Source organism: Pogona vitticeps, chromosome 4, assembly GCF_051106095.1.
Source record: "Pogona vitticeps strain Pit_001003342236 chromosome 4, PviZW2.1, whole genome shotgun sequence".
In the NCBI taxonomy this organism is placed as follows: domain Eukaryota; kingdom Metazoa; phylum Chordata; class Lepidosauria; order Squamata; family Agamidae; genus Pogona; species Pogona vitticeps.
In genome coordinates this window covers 221,516,273-221,538,763 of record NC_135786.1, presented here as the reverse complement: position 1 = coordinate 221,538,763, position 22,491 = coordinate 221,516,273, and the positions used below count along the sequence as shown (strand labels likewise).

Sequence of the window (22,491 nt, the reverse complement as noted above, 5' to 3'; positions counted from 1 at the left end):
GCGAAGTTGAAAAGAGAGATTTCAAATTTGTTTCATATTTCTGTTATCTGCCTCCACTGGAAATACCATGTTCCAGTTCTATTTCCTGGACTCTGTCTTGCATCCATATGAATTCTGAGCAGATGTAAACCATCTAGATGCATTATAAATAGCTATTTTGTTTTGTTTTGGTGTTTAGTCGTTTAGTCGTGTCCGACTCTTCGTGACCCCATGGACCAGAGCACGCCAGGCCCTCCTGTCTTCTACTGCCTCCCGGAGTTGTGTCAGGTTCATGTTGGTTGCTTCGCAGACACTGTCCAGCCATCTCAGACTCGGTCGTCCCCTTCTCCTCTTGCCATCACACCTTCCTAACATCAAGGTTTTTTCCAAGGACTCTTTTCTTCTCATGAGATGGCCAAAGTACTGGAGCCTCAGCTTCAGGATCTGTCCTTCAAGTGAGCATTCAGGGTTGATTTCCTTTAGAACTGATAGGTTTGTTCTCCTTGCAGTCCAGGGGATTCTCAAGAGCCTCCTCCAGCACCACAATTCAAAGGCATCAGTTCTTCGGCGGTCTGCTTTCTTTATGGTCCAGCTCTCACTTCCATACATCACGACAGGAAAAACCATAGCTTTGACTATTCGGACTTTTGTTGGCAAGGTGATGTCTCTGCTTTTCAAGATGCTGTCAAGATTTGTCATCGCTTTCCTCCCAAGAAGAAGGCGTCTTTTAATTTCAGGGCTGCTGTCTCCATCTGCAGTGATCATGGAGCCCAGGAAGATAAAATTTGACACTGCCTCCATATCTTCCCCTTCTATTTCCCAGGAGGTGATGGGACCAGTGGCCATGATCTTAGTTTTTTTGATGTTGAGTTTCAGACCGTTTTTTGCACTTTCCTCTTTCACTCTCATTACAAGGTTCTTTAATTCCTCCTCACTTTCTGCCATCAGAGTGGTATCATCTGCATATCGGAGGTTGTTGATATTTCTTCCGGCAATCTTAATTCCGGCTTGGGTTTCTTCCAGTCCAGCCTTCCGCATGATGTATTCTGCATATAAGTTAAATAAGCTAGGGGACAATATACAGCCTTGCCGTACTCCTTTCCCAATTTTGAACCACCCAGTTGTTCCATGACCAGTTCTAACTGTTGCTTCCTGTCCCACATACAGGTTTCTCAGGAGACAGATAAAGTGGTCAGGCACTCCCATTTCTTTAAGAACTTGCCATAGTTTGCTGTGGTCCACACAGTCAAAGGCTTTCGCATAGTCAATGAAGCAAAAGTAGATATTTTTCTGGAACTCTCTGACTTTCTCCATAATCCAGCGCAAGTTAGCAATTTGGTCTCGAGTTCCTCTGCCTCTTCGGAATCCAGCTTGTACTTCTGGGAGTTCTCGGTCCACATACTGCTGAAGCCTACCTTGTAGGATTTTGAGCATAACCTTGCTAGCGTGCGAAATGAGTGCAATTGTACGGTAGTTGGAGCATTCTTTGGCACTGCCTTTCTTTGGGAAACAAAAGGTTTTGTTTTGACTTTAATAATAATAATAATAATAATAATAATAATAATAATAATAATAATAATAATAATAATAATAATAATAATAATAATAATAATAATAATTTATTGTCATTGTAAGTATATACACATACAACGAAATTCACAGACACCCAGAGACCAGACCCATAAATGGTGACCCATAAATGAATGAGACATCTCCAAAATGTCCTCTCTTCAATAGCTCAGCTGAGCTCTTGCAAACTCAGCCCTATGCTTCTTTTAGAGATTCAATTCATCTCATATTTAATTTTCCTCTTTTCCTGCTGCCTTCCATCTTATCCAGCATTATTGTCTTTTACGGAGAATCCTGCCTTCTCATGATCTGCCCAAAGTAGGACTATGTCAGTCTCAATATTTTTGCCTCCAAAGATATTTCAGGCTTGATTTGATCTACAACCCACTTGTTTATATTTCTGGTTCCATTTTAAGGTTGTGTTATACTGATATGGTATATATAGATAGCTTGATATAGAAGGGTTGAAAACTACTTTAAAAAATGCATATGGCATTATTCTTGTACTTCCGTGTTTTTCTAGATAGGCACTGAAGAGCTAAATTCGGAGCTGCAAAATTTTTCCTACTTTGAATTTTCACATCAATATTCCAGAGATTTGAATTGGGCCAGAAAAAGAAATCGGTGTGTGATCTCTACTGCTTAGTCAAAAACCTGCTTGGTATCCATTTATTTATTTATTTTATTTTATTTATATCCCACCTATCTAGTCGATAGACCACTCTAGGCGGCTAAATCAGTACTTCTCTGACAATCCTAATTTACTGGGATTTTAAAAAAGCAATAAAATGGAGAGAAGAAAACCATGTATACTGTATATATTGTATATATTCCTAATATATATAAACAAAGACATAATAACATTTTGCCACACATATGGAATTCTGATAATCAGTTTTTATTAATGGCAAAGAACTCCAAAAAGCCCACAAGTCCATAAGATACCCCAGAGTGACACAGGACAAATCCTCCATAAGCACTGCCACAGCCAGGAGCCTTTAAAAAAAAGGGGGGGGGGGAGAGAGAGAAAGAAAAATATTCTCAGAGAGAGAGAGAGAGAGAGAGAGAGAGAATGTTTTTGTGACACAGTCATGAGTATGTGTTTTTGAATTGGATAGATGCATGTGTGATGTAATATATTGTGACTGCTAGTCTCAAAAAGTAATAACCAGTGTTTGAAAACCAAAACAGAAGAAAATTCAATATTACAGGCTGTTAAGTTCCTCCCATACAAGTGAAGTCTCTTTTACTTAAGCACATTTAATTCTTTGTAAGTGTCTGTATAGATCCTTGGTTTTGCACATGTTCCAACAAGGGCATGCATTAGATGTCAGAGATGCTTTGCAAGAAAAAGAAAATCTCAGCTTTTTCTAATCGTACAGCTCTTAACAAACTGTTCATAGCCTTCTCTCTTAGATGTCACTCTAATGCAACACTCTCATTTTTCTAAATGGCTGTTTCTAACAAATGTAACAAAAACTAAAACTAAGCTAAGTTAAACTAAACTGAACTCCCCTTTCTTTTACATATACTGTACTCTCTTTCCACATCTGCAGACAGGCAGCATGTAGCTACAGTGTACCCTCTACTTACGGAATTAATCCGTATTGGAACGATGGCTGAAGGTCAAAAAGTCTGTAGGTCGAGGCTCCATTGACCTACAATGCATTGAAAACCGATTAATCCATAACCGCCCATTTTTGTTATATTTTTGTTCCATTTTGGTTTTTTTCTGGTCTGTAGGTCGATTTGCTAGTTGGAAGTCGAACCTAAATTTTGCAGCCAGAGAAGTCTGTAATTCGAAAATTCTGTAAGTCGAGCTGTCTGTAAGTCGAGGGTCCACTGTAATTTCATCTGCATATAATCTATTCCCCCCCACCCCGAGCTGTAATATGTTTTAAGGGGCTCTTCTGGCACCTATCCAATCTGTTGCTGCCAATCAAAACCCAATCGCCCATCATGTGTACCAATATACACCTATATATATTCATCATCAACAACAAAAATATTAAAAAGCTTCTACTAATGTACGTTTCCCTTTGTTCTTCACCACATAGTTTTCACTTTTCACCTTTCCTCAGGATCACACATAGCTAAATCCCCAGAAATCATTAAAGGTAAAATGGAACGTGAAGTTGAAAATTAGGTGCACCTAGATAGCAAGAAAGTTGCAAGTTGATTTGAAATTTCCTGTGGCAGTTAAATCACGGTTGTTGTTCATGCAATATTTATTCATTTATTAAACATCATTTTTACTACTCCTCTCTCTTTAAAAAGGACCCAAGGTGGCTTATGTGATTAAAAGACAATATTGAAAAGCTAAAAAAAAGTAACCACATTAAAAATGGTAAACAGAATTGACACCAAAACTACATTCAAAGCAACAAAGTACAACATTCCATATAAACCTCCTCTTAGACAGCTAATCACTAAGAGAAAGCCTGTATGAAGAGAAAAGTCTTCATCTCCTTGCTGAACAACAGCAAAGATTGGGACAGGCTGGCCTACTGTGGGAGGGAGTTACAAAGTCTTGGTGCCCTCTCCCATATCCCCACCAGATGCACTTGTGAAGGTGGTAAGACCCAGATCTTAACCCCTGAGCAGGCTCATAAGAAGAGACTCCTTCCATGAGATAACCAGCATTTGGAATTCTGCCCAGAACCAGATTGTGAGCTAGGGTTGCTGGTGTAACAGGGGAGGATATGTGGTCCTTGTAACCAGCTCAAGTTTGCAATCTTGCTGCAGTGCTTTGGACCCATTGAAGTTTCCAACCACTTTCCAAAGGCAGCCCTACGTTGAGCGTGTTACAGTAATCCAACCAAAATTTAGTGCTGTGGCCATATCAGACCTCTCCAGGAACAGGTGCAGCTGGAACACTAGTTTTAGTTTGCATTTATTCACTCTCATCCCATCTCTTACTGACACCAGACACTCATGTAGTGCCAAAATAGCTTCCTTGGATTTAGATGGAAATGGGCAATAGTGCTGGGTGTCATCCGCATCCTGGTAACATCAAACCCCAAAACTATGGACATTATTCTAGGCAATTTTCAGAACAGGATCACATCACACTTCAAATTCCTATGATTCTCACCAGAATAACAGGTTGCCTCAGCCATTAACCCTGTCCTTCTCCCCAATTTTTTAAAATTGCCAATTTCTTATTTAATATAACAATTTGTGAAGCTGCAGTACTTATCTGATGTAGCACTAAATTGGAAAAGCATAATACAAAATATTCAGATGACAGAATAAAGACACTTACTTGACCAAGATGTTCTGACTGTATTGGCATATCTTGGAACATCACCCTCAAGTGAGTGCCTCACATCTTGTTTTCAAAGATGTCCCACCATCATTATCAGCTGAGGACATACCTACCATTGCTCCTTTGCACTGATATAGGTGATCACACATGATCACACATCATGGCTACTGGTCCCATCACCTCCTGGCAAATGGAAGAGAAAGATATGAAGCCAGTGACAGATTTCACTTTCTTGGGCTCCATGATCACTGCAGATGGTGACAGCAGCCCCGAAATTAAAAGACACCTGCTTCTTGGGAGGAAAGCGATAACAAACCTCGATAGCATCTTAAAAAGCAGAGACATCACCTTGCCAACAAAAGTCCGAATAGTCAAAGCTATGGTTTTCCCTGTAGTGATGTACGGAAGTGAGAGCTGGACCATAAAGAAAGCTGACTGCTGAAGAATTTATGCTTTTGAATTGTGGTGTTGGAGGAGGCTCTTGAGAGTCCCCTGGACTGTAAGGAGAAGAAACCTATCCATTCTAAAGGAAATTAAGCCTGAGTGCTCACTGGAAAGACAGATCCTGAAGCTGACGCTCCAATACTTTGGCCATCTCATGAGAAGAGAAGACTCCCTGGAAAAGACCTTGATGTTAGAAAAGTGTGAAGGCAAGAGGAGAAGGGGACGACAGAGGATGAGATGGTTGGACAGTGCCATCGAAGCTACCAACATGAATTTGACCCAACTCCAGGAGGCAATGGAAGACAGGAGGGCCTGGCGTCTTCTGGTCCATGGGGTCACGAAGAGTCAAACGAGTAAACAACAACAACAAGGTGATCACACATGCTAGAAGCTGAGAAAACATGACATGTTAGAAGCTGAGAAAGCATGACGTGATTAGAACCGCAAGACCCTGCCAGCTGAACAAAAAGCAACAAAGGTGCGTGAGAAAAGAGCAGGCTTACTTGCAATTAGCCATATAGTATGTCGTTGATGGAAAATACATTGAATTTTACCATGCCATATCCTGCACAAATTGCACCAAAAATGGCAGTACAGTGATGCCTTTAGAATGTTTCCAGAAAGTTATAGATTCATATGCATCATCTTCATCTTCTGTCATCAAGTCAATTTTGATTTATGCTGATCCTTTCAAGGTTTTCCAGGTAGAATGTACTCAGAGATGGTTCACCATTCCCTTCTTCCAGGGGCGTCCTGGGACTGTGCAGCTCACCCAAGTCCACACTGGCTGGTGTTTTTTTTTCCTTGCAGGAGGCACATCTTGCTCTGCAGCCAGATACCTAAACCACTGAGACAGGATTCATTGACTCACAGAATTCATGTACAGTACTTGAAAAAGTTTCTTTCTGGACTACATACCCCACCATCTCCTACTGAACATTTATTGCTATAGCTTCCTTGCTTCTGCATTTAGAGGTATAGCATTGCAAGTAGATTATAGCTGTTTGCCAACAAGCTGCTGACTGCATGTCCCTACTTTTGCGAGATTTCTCCAGAGCCTCTCTTTGCCTCTGTGAAATCCAGCCAAACTTTGGCTGCTTTCACTCACTGGGTAATCAAATGGAACAGCTTGTTTCTTGCCAAGCAATTGGCTGAAAGCATGATAGCATTTTTTTGTCTTCTATCTTCATTTCTCTAAGGGCTAGAAACTTTTTTTTAAATGAAAGTTTAGGATCTAGCCTAGCTGATGGAATAAATGGGTGCTGGCTGGAAAACTGAGCCAATTGGGCAATATGACAACTTTATACATATAGTCCCGGAATATTTGGCTATAGTATGTGTAATGAAACGAGCATGCCGCAGTTCATGCCCACCCTTTCTTCTATATAAAAAAAGAATCCAGTGATCCTCAGGACTTGGTTTTCATAATAGCCTCCTGACAGCTGTCTTAATTAATTAATCTTTTTCTCTTTTGTCTTATTCTTCCTGTCTTTCACTGGATCTCATCAAGGACAAACATGTACATACGTTCTCACAATTAACTGACTGCAACACTGGATAAACAGTATCTGAAAAGTACAAAGAAGTAAATTACGACATATATTTTTTGTGCTGGACTTTGAGATAGTTGATACATACATTCATACACTCTGGTTTGATTGTAGAAATATTTTTTTAAAAAAAGTTATTTTCTGTTATTTCATACTCTGTTCTTTTGCTCTCGGTTGTGAGAAGAGCAGAAAAGTCCATAGATCTGATCCAGGCTCTCTGTGTGAACAAAATGTGAACCCTAGGCCATATCCTAGGTATGCCCAGAAAGTATAACTAGTAGCCCTTTTAGGACTAATTTTGATAAAATGCTGTTCTCATCCCCCCCACCACCAACCTGATTGGCCTTACAGTGGACCCTCGACTTACAGACTGCTCCACTTACAGACTTTTTGAGTTACAGACTTCTCTGGCTGCAAAATTTAGGTTCGACTTGCAGCCGGAGGATCGACCTACAGACCCGGAAAAAAACCAAAATGGAACAAAAATGGCTGGTTATGGATTAATCAGTTTTCAATGCATTGTAGATCAATAGAGTCTCAACCTATATACTTTTCAACCTGCAGCCACCATTCCAATATGGATTAATTCTGTAAGTCAAGGGTCCACTCTATTGTGTCAGATTTGTTTCAGTGTAGGTTTTGTGATGAATAAGAAAACATTATAAAGATAAAGCAAATTGTTGGCCTTGTTTATTTATATCATATTTCAACTTAAAGTGTGTGTTTGTTGTTCACATTCCAGTTTCACACTATCCGCACACTTCTTCCTTTCCTGTAAGTTGCTGTTGACTGTGTGTTACATAACCAGTGTCTCTTTACTTCTAAAGCCATTTTATATGATGTTGTATCAGAACCTGATTTATTCTCTCCCATGTAACCAATGTTCCCTTCTCTGGATGTTACAAGAAATCATAGTTCGCTATGCTAAAGTCTTAACGTACATTTTACTTAATGTAAAGTAGAATAATAGAAAACTGAAATTGGAAAGGACCTATAAGGCCATCAAGTCCAAACCCTGCTCACTGCAGCAATATAAGCAAAGCATATCTGCCAGGTGATTATCTAAGTTTTTCTTGAATGCCTCCAGTGCTGGAGCACTCACCAGCTGTGTGCCTGAGGTAACTGGTTCCAAGTAAACAGCGAAATTTGGAGCAAAGTGATTTGGCATGTGCACACAAGATATTTGAAAGTTGGAGGATATTTGTATAAATTATCCCTGGTAGCTTTTCCCTTTGAGAACAAATGCACACACAGTAAGTCCTGAAGGACTTGGTTGATTGTTGGAAGAGGAACCAAGAACCTACCCAGTCTTAAATTGCTTTTAAAGAACAGAAGTCTTCCAAATTTTGGGCACGTTACACAGTTTGAGCAATCATGCAAATTTTCAGTTTTGTGCAAAGAAGGTAATTTTGTGCAAAACCTCTGTGCGTGCGTGTGTGTGCATGCGCGCGCGCAAAACTCTGTTCTTACCAATGTTAAAAGTCTATAGAAAGTGCTGGAAATTGGTTTACATCCTCAGAAGTGAGCAGAAAAAAAACTCACAATTTCCTGTCCCTGTCTATGAGGAAGAAACAAGCTAGGATTTATATTCCCAGCTGTGTGCCTTTTTACTGTGCATAAAACCAAAACTTAAATGATGAAAGGAAAGCAATGTAAGATGGTGTTGCCATTAAAATGGCCTAAGAAAAGATAAATTAATACATGTGGAGTAAAAGATTAGTCCCAAATTAAGTCAATGACATATGATTACCTCTCTGTTATTTTAACTTTACTTCTTGATTACAGGTGTTCTGAAATATGTTTATCTTTAAAGCTTATTGAGTCAGGAAAAAAACCTATCATGAGGGAGGCATTTCATTCCCTCTCCCTTCCTGTAGATGCATAATTTAATAAAAGCTCTCAGAAGTTCTGTGCAGCAAATAAAACTTTTGAGTGGATTGGATAATTTAGTTAACTAAAGCAGATATATGTTCATTCCAAGATTCAAACAGAGACAGATAGGAGTGAAACACGAACAAAGCATTCAGCCAATTTTTTTAACCCTAGAGTGCATTTAAATAGATTAATTTGCAGATCAGATGTTTTGGATTTAATCTCAGCTCTTCGATGCTGATTTGATTTAAATAAAACTTTCTCTAGAGAGATTAACTCCTCCCAAGATTGATCTCTATTAGACGCATGCTTATGACATGAAAGTGAAGCCTTCGCTCCGGGAAGTAAAGGGAGAATGTGCGCAGAATAATAACAGTGCAGCATTCGATAAATGAAAGAAAAAGGATGCAGGCCTTTTTCTATGCATGCCTAAGATGAATGACTCCAGCATTTATGTGCAGGGTTCTTCACTTATTAGAAGAGGAAGTTTATTCTTTAGTGTTGTTTCCCTATTTAAAACAGTGGTAGTCTTTTTGTTTCTGGTATATTGCTTTTGAACTACATGGGCAGGCTGATAAATCAGATCACCAACCATACATAATTTATTTCAGTAGGTAACAGGGTATGCAGTCCAGAATACAAATATGTTTTGAACGTTGTTCTGCATGCTGCATACTTGACCAGATTTTAAACTTACCAAGTGTCTGAAGCATTTCATCACCTTTTTTTGTATCTGTCCAGTCAAATATTTTGTAAGTTCCTACCATATACACAAACAACACATGAATGTGTACACTCCATAAAGAAATAATGTTAGTGGCGAAAGTAGCTGTGAATGCAGTGCCTTGGCTACATTGCTGGCAGAAGATATATATGTTGCCACGAGTATCCACAGTTTGAGGACTGTTGGCATCAATGCTTGAGTGATGACAAAATGAGATACCAGTGATTGTCAATCATCATATTAAGGTGTTTCACATCAGTCACAAGCATAAAGGCATTCAATATGTTTCTGTCAGTAAATTTCTTTCATAACATCTGTGTAACTTAACTGAAAAAAAATTAAATGGATGGTCATCACTTTGTTATCAGCTATAGAATATCGATCCCGCCAACCTAGCGGTTTGAAAGCATGCAAATGCAAGTAGATAAATAGGGACCACTTTGGTGGGAATCTAACAGCGTTCCGTGTCTAAGTCACACTGGCCATGTGACCACGGAAGATTGTCTTCGGACAAACGCTGGTTCTATGGCTTGGAAACGGGGATGAGCACCGGCCCCTAGAGTCGAACACGACTGGACAAAAATTGTCAAGGGGAACCTTTACCTTTATAGAATATCGATGTTTTCTTTAATCAGCAGTAAAAATATGTTTATGTAAATTCTGTGGCATAAGGCTGATGATGTCATCAGCCAGAACTAGTTTTTGAAAATTAAAAATTTCCCCTCCTGTTCCGGGGCCCTACATCATCAGGAACTTATTATCATCAGGAGTGGGAGGAAGTGTGCCAGCAGTAATGTTGTTACACCATAGGACTTATGCGAGCAAGATTTCATTCACTAATTATTAACAGTTGGATCAGCTGTACATAACTATATAAATTCTTGCTGCAAGAAGTTTGTTCATTTATTATTATATGGTAAATTCACTAGTAATCCTTTTGGAAGATTTAGGATCTAATACAGTGCTGTTGTTCCAGAATATATGGCATTAACAACTTTATTCATGTGATGACTACCAGACTACAGTAGGATCCCCATATCTGTGGGGGGATTGGTTCCAAGCACCCCTGTGGATGCTGAAAACCATGGATAATAGTGAATGTTATACATAGCACAGTAAAAGAAAAATAAATCCAGAAAGAATTTTCACATATTATTAGAACCGGCCACTAGAGAGAGCTAGAGATCATGCTGTCTATTCTTATTGTTGGAATGCATAGCACGATCTCTGGCTCCTTCTAGTGGCCAGTTCTGATAAATAAATAATGAAAGTACATCTTTCTAGGTTTTTTTCTTTTTAATATTTTCAGACTGCAGATAGGTGAAACTGCAGGTACTAATCCTGCAGATATGAATGTCCTGTTGTGTATTTTTTGTTTGTTTGTTTGTTTCTCCACTGTCAGATTCACCACTACCATATATTACAGTGCAACCTGCTTACATGGCTTTAATATTGGTACCACTGTGAAGAACCAACAACAGAAACAGGGGGGAAAAACAGACAGACTAGCAGTTTGTTGGAAGATAATCTGCTGAGCCACATCATATGAGTCTTGTTTCTTGGGTTTCCCCCTTTATTATAAAGAGTCCTGAACTATTCACTTTTATATGGGGCTATACAAGCTGCCCAGCTCTGATTGATGCTGCAAACCAACGTGTACAAAGTACAGTCCACAGATTCCATATTGTCCTTTAAGTGTTCCCTCCAACCCTCCCTCCACCATGATGTTAAAAAAACCCACAAGGAACTGGTTAGACATATACCTAGAAGCTTCTTGAGAGCTTGGATAGACCTCACCCCCAGCTCTTTTTAAATTCCTAAAGTATGCTTTTGGAAGGAACAAGAATTGGTTGCTTCTGGACTTCTTGATGCACAGATAGTCACTTATATGTTTTTTTAAAAAATGGCATGAGGTGTGGGCAGCCAACCGAGATCAAAAAGAGGACAGAAATAGCCTTGATTGATTGATGATTGATTGATTGATTTACTAACTGACTGACTGACTGATTGATCAATTTACTGCCCCAGTACTGCAAAGCACTATTCTGAGAGGTTTACAGTAAGGTAAAACAGACAAGTCTTCAAGTTAAAATAAAATAAATAGGCAATAGCATAATCTCAAAATGCCTACGGTGTAACTTACAAGCAGAATGTGAAACATATTGAAACATCAAGGTGGGTAACCCAAAAAAGGGCTCACTGAAAAGAAATGTTTCCAGGGGCCTTTTAAACATTGGGAGGGAAGGAGGGAACCAGGTGCACGTCCACTAGGAGTTGATTCTGAAGTTTTAGTGCCACTGTGGATAAGGCTGTGGTTCTGGTAGATGATTTCCTGGCCTCCTTCAGAGTGGTCACGTAGAGGAGTATTGCCTGGGCATACCTAGTGGCACAGGTAGACGACACTGGAAAACGATGTGGCAACAAGTAGCATGACCTCAAATCATGGAAGGCATTGTAGGTGATCATCAGAACCTTAAAAACCTTATACCCACAAAATTGTCTGCTTATGTTTCTTTCAAAAGAAAGGTAAGGAATTCACAGAGGATATTACTTCTGAATGGCTTCTGTTCAAAATGTCTGTGTGGTACCTTCAGGTTCAGAGGTAGCATCTCTCTAAAGATCAGTTGTTGAGAAACAATGAGAGAGAGTTATTGCTCAAATGCCATGCTTTTATGGCTATAGCCGATATCAGAGTAGGAAATGGGAGGCAGACCAGATAGAGGTTTGATCTAAGCCAGCAAATGTGTGGAGCCTTCATGAATCCGCTGTATTCCTTATTGTTCTGAGACAACTAGGCAACAGATATAAACTATGAATAAATTGAAATGTTGCAGAAATAAACAGCAATAGCAGTTAGAAAGAGGTGAAATAGTACAAAGATAAGAACAGTTGTCACTCAAAAGGCTGAATTCCTACTAGGTTATAAATTATCTCCTGTGGGATGTGGCTTACGTTTTCTTGTACTCCAAAATATGCAGGGCACATTTGAGAAAGAATCTTCACAGCTACAGAGGAAAGCAAAGCATTGATGAGAAAAGCAGTTTGAGATAATGGATTGGGTTAAATGTAATATGGAATTCTCTTATGAAAAGGAGATAATCGTTCACATTCCACTTTTGCTATCATGTATGGTTAGAGAATGGGTATAATTCCTATCTAGATATTTAAGGCGCAAGTGATTTTATCTCACCAAATATATGTTTATATTACACTCGGTGATAATACAAGAGAATTCTGTACTGTATTGTTTGTAGATATGTGTTACTCTTTTTGAACCCACATATTTTCTCCTGCAAATGTCTCTCTGATGGGTGGGAGCATTTTCTTGTTCAAGCCATTTCTGCTTTTAATGCTGTAATCGGGGGTGTGTGGACTGCAGGAGAGGAGCAACAGATAGGGGAAAAATCTCCTCATCCATGCATTCTTGTTACTACTTAAATGTCCTTGCTTATATGACCTGAATATATTTAATAGTAATATATTACTATATATATTTAAAAGTAATAATGAATACTGGTACTGTATTTTAAAATTCCAGAATGTATATCATTGCAGTGCTTCAGGTGGTACTTGACAAAGGTTAATAGCCAGTGTGTTATAATAACCATGTGCATATGTGCATATGTGCATATGTATGTATGTATGTATGTGTGTGTGTGTGTGTGTGTGTGTGTGTGTGTGTGTGTATGTATGTATGTATGTATGCATGCATGGCAGTTAGAACCCTTCGTAAATCACAGGATTTCAAGGCAGGGCATTAGACAGCCATATATATTTTATTTATTTATTTATTTATTTATTTGATTTTTACCCCGCCCCTCTAGACCATGTCTACTATATAATGATTGAGACATAAGATTTTACAACAATTTAAAATCAAACAGTTTGGAACACAAAATAAAAAAAAATTAAAACCATTGTAAAATCTGAAGGCTATGACTCTCAACTTCCAAAGACTAATAAATAACTACATTGACTTGGTTTTGAAATGACACCTAAGTCATAGCCAATCAAGTCTCTAAGGGGAGGGTGTTCCACAGCCGGGATGCTACCTCTGAGAAAGCCCTCTTCCATGTTTCCACATGATGAACTGTTTTTTTTTGGTGGGACATAGAGAAGCCGCTCCACACATATCTTAGTTATCAGGCAGGTTCATATAGTCCTTCAGATACATTTTGCTATATAATTTGCTGAGAAGTTCAGTTGATACCAGACGACAAGGTAGCTATACGATCAGCGTAGGAGAAGATTTCATACCGGTTCTCATTGCAAATCGTGACAGTTAGCAGAAGTACTTAGGAGGAAATAATCCCCCATAAATCACAGACTGCAGAAATCAGATTTTTTAAAAGGATGATTTTAGCTAGAGCACTGCCAATATCAGCATGTGTTTAATTAGAGCAATGTTCACTAAAACCTGAACTTGTCATGTCTGAAAAGTAATAATGAATAACTGCTTTGTCCAAGAGACTTATCTAGATATTAGTACTCTCAGACATGGAACTGCTTTCTTTTCTTCATCTATGTTAGTAAAAGCCACCATTTAAGATGTTGATTTTGTTTGTTTCTTGCATTAAAGTATACATTTCCACATATGCTTTTAAGACATATTATTTCCTCACCTAAATTGCTGAACTGAGGCTATCATACTCTGTATGTATCATAGGAGGATAAGACTCAACAGAAAAGAGGCTGGGGGAAATTAATTGCAGTAGGAGAAGAGGGTATATGTTTGGGTATATGTATGTGTGCACTTGTAAGAGGGACTAAGGATTGACAAAATAGCTCAGTGAAAGCCCAGTCTCATTGACAATAAGAATCTCACTCTTTAACTCGGTTTTGCTTTTTTAAAAAAACCAGTTTGAAATAAGGTGTCTCGATGATGGACATGATAACATGGGTCCTTTATTTTTCCTTTTTTGGGCCTAGGAAGCATGTGTTTTGTTGTTGTTATCGTTGGAAAGTGAGGTAAAATACTCTTCTGCCAGAGGGTTATTTATTTTAATTGTCTTATGAAACCAATTTATTTCAATTGTTTTGAAAAAAAAAGTTAAACCTCTCTGTCAATATAAATTGCATCTTTGAGTTAACAGCAAGAGGCGAGAACAGGGCTGGAGAGGAGGGCCAGTGGCAGCAGAGGCAGGAGTAGGGGAAAAAAAGCAGAGGCAGGAGGTGGCGTAGCTGGTGGAAGAGGCAGGAGCAGCAACAAGAAAATTGCTGCTAGTTAAGAAGCAGATGCTATTTCTTATTGTGTGCCAAGTAAATAATGGGACTGAGGCCTCTATTTCAGATTCTGATAGGTCCTCGGTGCACATACTTGTTCAGAAGGAGGTAATTTTATTAATATACCAATTTATGCCTCCTTACGTTTTGGGCTATTGTCTGTATGTTTTGATTGTTTGTGTGTTTTTATTACTGTAAACTGACCAGAATGGTGCATTGAACTAATGGGGCAGTATATAAATTTAACAAGCAAGCAAGCAAACAAACAAGAGCCACAGCTGTGGTGTGGCACCATGAGCCAATCCAGAGGAGTGATGCTCCAATCCAGGACACAGTGCCAGGCTTTGTTGCCTGGATCAGCTAGAGCATTCCACCCAGCTGATGGGCTGTGAAGCTGGGCTGCTGCATCCTGGAATGTGGTGCTGCTCTTCTCTGCTGGCTCCTGGAGCCGCGCCACAGCTGTTCAGCAGCGAAGTTGGCACTGCATCCAAGACTGCAGTAAAGCTGGGTTGCTGCCTCCATAGGCATCCTTCAGTCTCGAGAGACTATGGTAACATGCTCTGAATCGAGGAGTGTCCTCTCCAGAGCATGAAGCCTGGGTAAAGTAATAAGGAGGATAAGCTGTTACCCAAGCACCAGATCCCCCCTCTCCGCAGCAGCCCAGCTTCATTGCCAATCAGTTCAGCAGCTGAAACAAAAGCAATCTATAACCATGTGACTGCCACGTGTATATAAATAACACTGGAGCATATTGTGTGGTATATCATTAATATAACCAAGTCCTAAGTAAGTTATGCCACAGGTTTGTTTGTTTTGTTTGTTTGTTTATTTATTTATTTATTCAATTTTTACCCCGCCCCTCTAGACAACGTCTACTCGGGGCGGCTTACAAAGATTAAAACACATTAAAACAACGTAAAATAACGAGCATTGTGCAATTATTATAATTAATACTATCCAAGATGGCAAAATTAAGAACCAGAAGAAAAGGAAATAAAAGAACTTAGGTGACTGGGGGGAAGGTCTGTTTGAATAACCAAGATTTTAGTTGGTTTTTGAACACACCCAGCGAGGATGCCAGCCGAATTTCAGTGGGAAGTGTGTTCCACAGCCAAGGGGCGACCGCCGAGAAGGCCCGGTTTCTTGTTTTCTCCTTCCGGGCCTCCCTCGGCGTCAATCCGCTTAGCCGTCCCTGCTGGCTATGTCGGGTGATTCGTGTAGATCTGGGTGGGAGGAGGCGATCTGCCAAATATTGAGGTCCCAAACCATTTAGGGCTTTATATGTAATCATTAGCACTTTGAAGTCGATGCGGAAACGAATAGGTAACCAGTGCAGTGCAGCCAGAGTGGGAGAGATGTGCTGATATTTTCTCACCCCACTAATAAGCCTGGCTGCTGCATTCTGGACTATCTGAAGTTTCCGCATGAGCCTCAAAGGCAGCCCCACGTAGAGTGCGTTACAATGGTCTAATCTCGAGATTATGAGCACATGTACTAGAGTAGTGAGGGCCCCCCCGATCAAGATATGGCCGCAGCTGGGCAATCCACCATAGATGAAAACAGGCGGAGTGGACCATGGACGCCACCTGGGTTTCCATGGTTAGCACCGGGTCCAGATGTATCCCCAAGCTGCGGACCTCACTCTTTGCGGCAAGGGTCGTCCCTCCAAAAGAAAGGGAGTCACCTATGCCGCTGGGTTTTCAGTTCCCCACTGTGCCTCCACAGAAGAGCAGACGGTATAGCCTTGGGCAAGCAGTGCAGTTCCAGAGATCCTTTAGAGGATAGCTGACGGTGGGATTGATTGACTCCTTAAATGAGAGCATGGCTTTTAGTTACCAAGTCCTCAATAGGGCTGTTAATTCTCGGTTCTTATAGAGCCATTCACTCCTATTGTTGGCATTAATTTGAAAAACAACTTGGTGGCACATAAAACAACTCCATCAGCTGTAACCAGTCTGTTGGGAGCAATCTGTTCAAAACTAGTAACTCTATTTTATGTTAGAGTTAAAATGGAGTTAAAACGTTCTAAGTACCAGCTATTATGTTTAAAGAAAGATTTAAATATCCTTTATTCCAATGTTGTATCACCGCTTACCCTTGCTGCCTTTCAGTAGTTGGATTCCAGTATGGAGAATACCAACATTATAATAATTAAATATTTAAAATTGTAATATCAGAAAACATGCCTTTAAAGTAATTCATTGCCATTATAGTTTCAAAGTCCAAAATGTTGATAGCTATTATTTTTACAACGTGAAAGCATTTCTTTCATATTTTTCAAAAGTAACTAAATGAATTATTGTTTATGTATAATATACAAACAACATGGGAATGCTGACCTGCAGTACAATGTAGAGTTTTTCCACCTATTTCTGTGTTGCTTTAGTTGGTCAACAGAACATGACACATGGAGCAAGCTACCAGTTGAATTATAGCTGTAGAAATGACTGGAAGTGTATTTATTTATTTATTTATTTATTTATTTATTTATTTATTTATTTATTTATTTATTTATTTATTTATTTTGATTTATACCCTGCCTATCTGGTCTACTCGATAGTTTAAAAGTTATGTTGCAAAAGATGTGGAGGTCTCTCTTATTATGAAGCAATTCTAATATAAAGTAGAGGAGTACCTCTAATCTCAGAGGAAAAAATAATTAACTACAAGTAACTAGTTCAATTTGAGTTCTGTTTGGAATGCTACGAACATTTGTGGTATAAGCTACACTAATATTGTGTGGCCACTGGAAAGAATGTTCTGTCATCCATTACTTGGAGTGGGGGCTCTAAGCATAGTCTTCTAATCCAAAACTGATTTGCAGACTAGGGTCAAATTTAGCACAGTCTGACCCTTTTCTTTGCCAAACTCAGAAGAGATCCATTAGATTCATTAGGGTGCTTCTTATGTTCTTATGCCATTAGAATTGTCATTTCTTAGAAAAAGAATGGGTACCAAGGTTGACTCAGCCTTCCATCCTTCCGAGGTCGGTAAAATGAGTACCCAGCTTGCTGGGGGGGCAATGTGTAGCCTTTATAATTAAAATTGTAAACCGCCCGGAGAGTGCTTGTAGCGCTATGGGGCGGTATATAAGTCCAATAAATAAATAAAATAAATAAATATATACCATCTCTCACAAAAGAAGAAAGCAACCATTCTAAAGCAGAAGGAAGTCAGTTATGTGCTCATTTTATATTTTTAAGTTCCCATACTGCAAAATCCCTGCTTTACATTTTTTCACGAACTCTGTTCAAGTGAGCTGTGAAGCCTCTGGAATGTCACCAGATGTACAACAGGGATGTGGATGTTTCACATCAGGGTGGTGAGGAGTAGGAAAAGTAGGCCTGAGGAAGGGGTTGTGTTGCACACTGAGGTTGAAAAAAGTATGGAAAGGTGAGAGGATATGTTGCTGTGATTATTTCTAATTGGTTGGAATAGCAAATTGCAACTAGTGTAGACCCACTGAATCCGTGAATATTTGGTGAGTCAACTCCAACAAATGTTCCGCTAATTCAATTTACTCTACTTGTAACTTACTCTGTTCACCAAAGGACCAGTAATGAAATAAGAAGTGTTCCCTGTCCAACTAACCAGAATTTGCTCCTTTATTGATGACTGTTTCTTCATAGTTAAATATGAAAGTTACGTAGTTCTTTTGTACTAATGGCTTTGGCTTCTTAAGCAGTCCTGCCTTTGCACTTCCTTCTTTCATCTTCATCAGGAGTTGTTTCAAATTATTGCAGCGTTCTGGTACTACTTACCTTAAACTACTGATGTTCCACTATTTTACTGCTTCTTCATGTGAATCTAATCAAGATTCTCATACAATATATTCTGCATACAGATTGAACAGATGGGGAGATAAAATACAGCTTTGTGCAACATGTTTGCATAAGGAAAACCCTTCTATCCTAACAGTAGCTTCTTGTCTGCAATATAGGGTATTCATTAGGATAATGCATACACAAGTACACTTATGTCAATGTAAATCCACAATAATATTCTCCTCATTTAAAGTCTGTAATATTTTCTAAAAGAAGCCCTAGTGAAATATATAGTTCTACCTTACGTTACTTTAACCTCTCACCCCTCCGTTCTTGTTGCAACACAGAACACACAAATATCTTTAATTTTTACCTCAGGTAGTAATAGCTTCTTCACACTGCTTCTTCATAAATCAGAACCACCCACATCTGTCAGGTTCTACAGCTGAGTGAACAGAATTAATGGTAACTGTTCCAGGCTACTGATGAAATGACACAGTTACAGTATCGGGACCCTGCTCTTTATTCATTATAAAAAAGATGACTCCTGCAACATGGTATAAGTGCAGCATCTCTCCTTTTCAAAAATCTGATGCTAGACTGATGGAAAAGGTAATTGATAAAATGAGACATTCCAAGGAGTAGCTTCAAAACTAATTCAAAGTGTTATGATTATAGTAGTCCCCCTTGAATTTAAGAACAATTGTGACATTTGGTATATTAAAAAAAAAGGAATTAAGACTTTTTTGTCCTGTTGGCATAATCCACATTTTAAAAATTATCCTGAATTTTGACCTTTATTTTTAATGTATACTAATTTGAGATTCTAAGAACAAAACAATTATCTCATTACAATATTTTATATTATCGGGTAGATCTAAATTAGAAATGTACCGGGGGGGGGGAGAAAAGTAAGTTGAATAAAATACAAATTAAAGAAAAACTTATAGAAAATGAAGAAAATTAAACAAAAATTACACTTATTCAAAAGAGACCAGTATGAATGTCAGAGGCGGAAGACAGGTCTAAGATGCATATGATGTAAATGGAGATCAAGCATTTTGTCTGAACATGTAAATAACCCCCAAGCTGACTAAAATTGCTCCAGCAAAGTGGGAAAGATGTTCTGTGAAAGTCACTCAACAGGAATGAAGTATCATCCAATAGGTAACTTCAAGCCATGTTATTTCAAGCTAGCAGAAACTAGCCATCACTTGGATGTTTTGTATATATTTTATGCCTGATATGATGTGCATTTTTGTCATTTAATTATGGCTCTCAAATGAGGATATGTTTTCATTGCACTGCCTATGGATCCAGAGAAGCTTTGAATACGGGTGCAAAACCCAGTGGCTATATCTGGCATTTATTTGAGCACGTGTGGCCTGTGAAGCAATCCTAACTCTACCCACTGTCACCGGCAGTCTACTTTATCAGATGGACTGTAGAGATATTGCAGCAACAAGACAGTGATCTTGTTGTGTGGTGTGACAAATAGATTTCCCAACTTCTAAGATCACTGTCTTCCCATCACTGGCATTAATGAAGAAACAATTATTTAAATGGCATGTGTTTGTGTAAATGGATAGAATATGTGTGTGTATGATGTAGTAGCTAGTGTGTTTGACTTGAAGTTCAGAAATAGAAATTCAAAAATCTTACCTGTGATGCTATAGGAGGTGTTGGGCTAGTCAAAGTCTCTCAGGTTAACCTGTTGTGAGAATAAGATGAGTGGCAGGAGCTAGGGACTCATTTACTCAAGGAAATTCCTAGAATGGGCAATTAAAAACCGTGTAGGGTTGTTTTCCTCCAGGATTTCAGTTTTAACTCACTAATATAAAGAATTTGACAAGTTTGAACTTGTCCCCAGAAATTGCTGGACCCTATTTTCAGCTAAACCATTGGCCAAAATTGTTGACTTAAGATGCTCATCATCTTCATAGTAGCTAGCCAAATGCTGCAGAAATTTTTAAAAAACGTGGTCAATCACTATTCCCTACTAATATAAGAGCAATAAGAATTTCTCCTATATTAGTAGGAATCCAAAGGAATTCTCAGATTCTAGAGGCAACATAAAATGGCCTCATTTAAAAAAAGTCTTATTCTCCATATACCTCTTTAATTCCCATTGGAAACTATTTTAAGTTGGCAACTAACATCATAGAAGTAAATTCTATAATTAGGAGTCACATGAAGAGGTGTTTCCTTTTGTCTGTCTAGAATGTCAAGTACACTGGATAAAATTTGGTTCCAGTCAAGTGCTACTTTTATAAGACTCTATGGTAGAATAATTAGGTTAGAAGGGGCCTACAGTATAAGGCCATCAGGTCCAACACCCTGCTATTGTTTTTACAAACCCCTTTCACCATCTCTTCTTGCCCCAAATAAAATTGTCTCAGACATTATAAGTTATAAGGAAATTGTTCCAAGCCTTTGACTTTCAAAAAAATCCAGAAACATTAGGCAGTATAAAAGATGCAGGAGAAATCTCTCTTTTTTATAGGTTACAAGTGGGAACAATATAACACCTTTAGAAAGGCATGATTGTCTTGGCAACTGACTGAGCTTTCTGACTCCTGTTAAATGTTTTTTTGTTTGTTTTATTTCTTCCCTTTTTCTTACTCAGGTTATCTGGAATGAATATACCACCTCCAATTATCAGCAACAAAAACTGGCTAAGACTTCATTTTGTAACAGACAGCAACCACCGATATCGTGGATTTAGTGCTCCTTATCAAGGTATATTTAATGAAAACCGTTCTTCCCTCCCAGACAGCGAAAGGTGGGGTTACCAATAGAATTGTACCTCCTATTATAAGGGCAAAACGTATTCATTTGTTACAGACGGTTAGTTCAGGCATGCTTAACAATCATTATCCTGCTGTGGGAACAACCAAGCTAGTTGTAAATTACAGTATGAACTAATATATATTCTTGCTATGCAAATACTGAACATTTGAGAAGAATTCAGATGAGAAGAGAGCAACTTATGCTGGAGTACTTTTAAATATCACTGAACTGCCTAATTGCATACTAGAAATATGAGGGCAATGTATGTTTGCATATTAGCAGCACTACCAAATCTATTATTATTATTATTTAAAAAAATTGAACTCATTTCTTTGAATGCAATATTTTCTTCCTCTATATTAACCAGGCATAATATTCTCAGTTAATGTCATATTCTTACTTTAAATAAGCAAGTATGTGGGTGGGAGAACATAGCTGGATCAAAGTTACTAACAAAATTTAATGTTAGTTACACATACATACAAGTTTGATACTGTAGATATACTGGCAGTATTCTTTCATTTCCAAATTTCACATTTTTTGTAAATCCATTTTAGTTATTATAACAGGCATGGTAAATCAGGAGAGAGGAAGGAGAGAGTTCTACCTGAGCAGGCCAGGTGATGTTGGGAGTGGGTAGTTCTTCCATTTCAGCCCCACACTTGCTTGGGTGGAAGAGAGGAGAAGGGATTAAGTTCTCCCAGCTACTACTTTGCAGGAGCTGAATGAATCCTGCAGTTGCAGATCAGCCAACAAACCCAAATGGTGATTGACCCCTATGAGGGATTCACACTGTATACCAAGAATTTTAAAATGTGTGTGTGGAAACCGTAGGTTGGAAGTTTTAAATTTAAATCTTACTCACACATGTATATCTGCTCCAGTCTGATTGGGCAAAGAACAGTCCAGAAAATGCAATATATGTCTTTAATCTATGTTCTAATCTCACCCTAAATTATTCTATGAGTCCATCAGTATATTTGTATTGGTGTTTGGGGAATATATAGCTAAAATAAACATTTTAATTATTTAAATGTAGATTATTAATCAGTTATGGTTATACAGTGAATCATTCCTGTTCCATAATGACATCATAAATATTGATGGGGAGTAGATCAAAGTCAAAGCTTAAGTGGAACAATTACGCCCGTCTTCCTATCTCACCTCTTGTTCTACATACTTATTCTACATACTTATTGCTCACCTCAGTTCTGTGCTAACTTCTCATACCCCCAATCATTTTATAACTCTGATCTGTACAAGAACTGGCTGACATTTTCAATGAATGTGTCCCTTATTTCTATTTTC

The 22,491-nt window shown here is 38.6% G+C and overlaps 1 protein-coding gene across 6 annotated transcripts in view; it reads left to right on the top strand.

Annotated features, from left to right (window-relative positions):
- Window positions 1–22,491, top strand: part of CSMD3 (CUB and Sushi multiple domains 3) — a 700,243-nt gene that overhangs the window by 282,281 nt on the left and 395,471 nt on the right. For all 6 annotated transcript variants that reach the window (XR_013544184.1, XM_072999268.2, XM_072999267.2 and 3 more), the window contains exon 6: window positions 21,020–21,132. Coding sequence is in view for 5 of the 6 variants with exons in the window: in XM_072999268.2 (XP_072855369.2) it covers window positions 21,020–21,132 (113 nt within the window). In the remaining variant the exon portion in view is untranslated. The remainder of the gene's footprint in view (window positions 1–21,019; window positions 21,133–22,491) is intronic.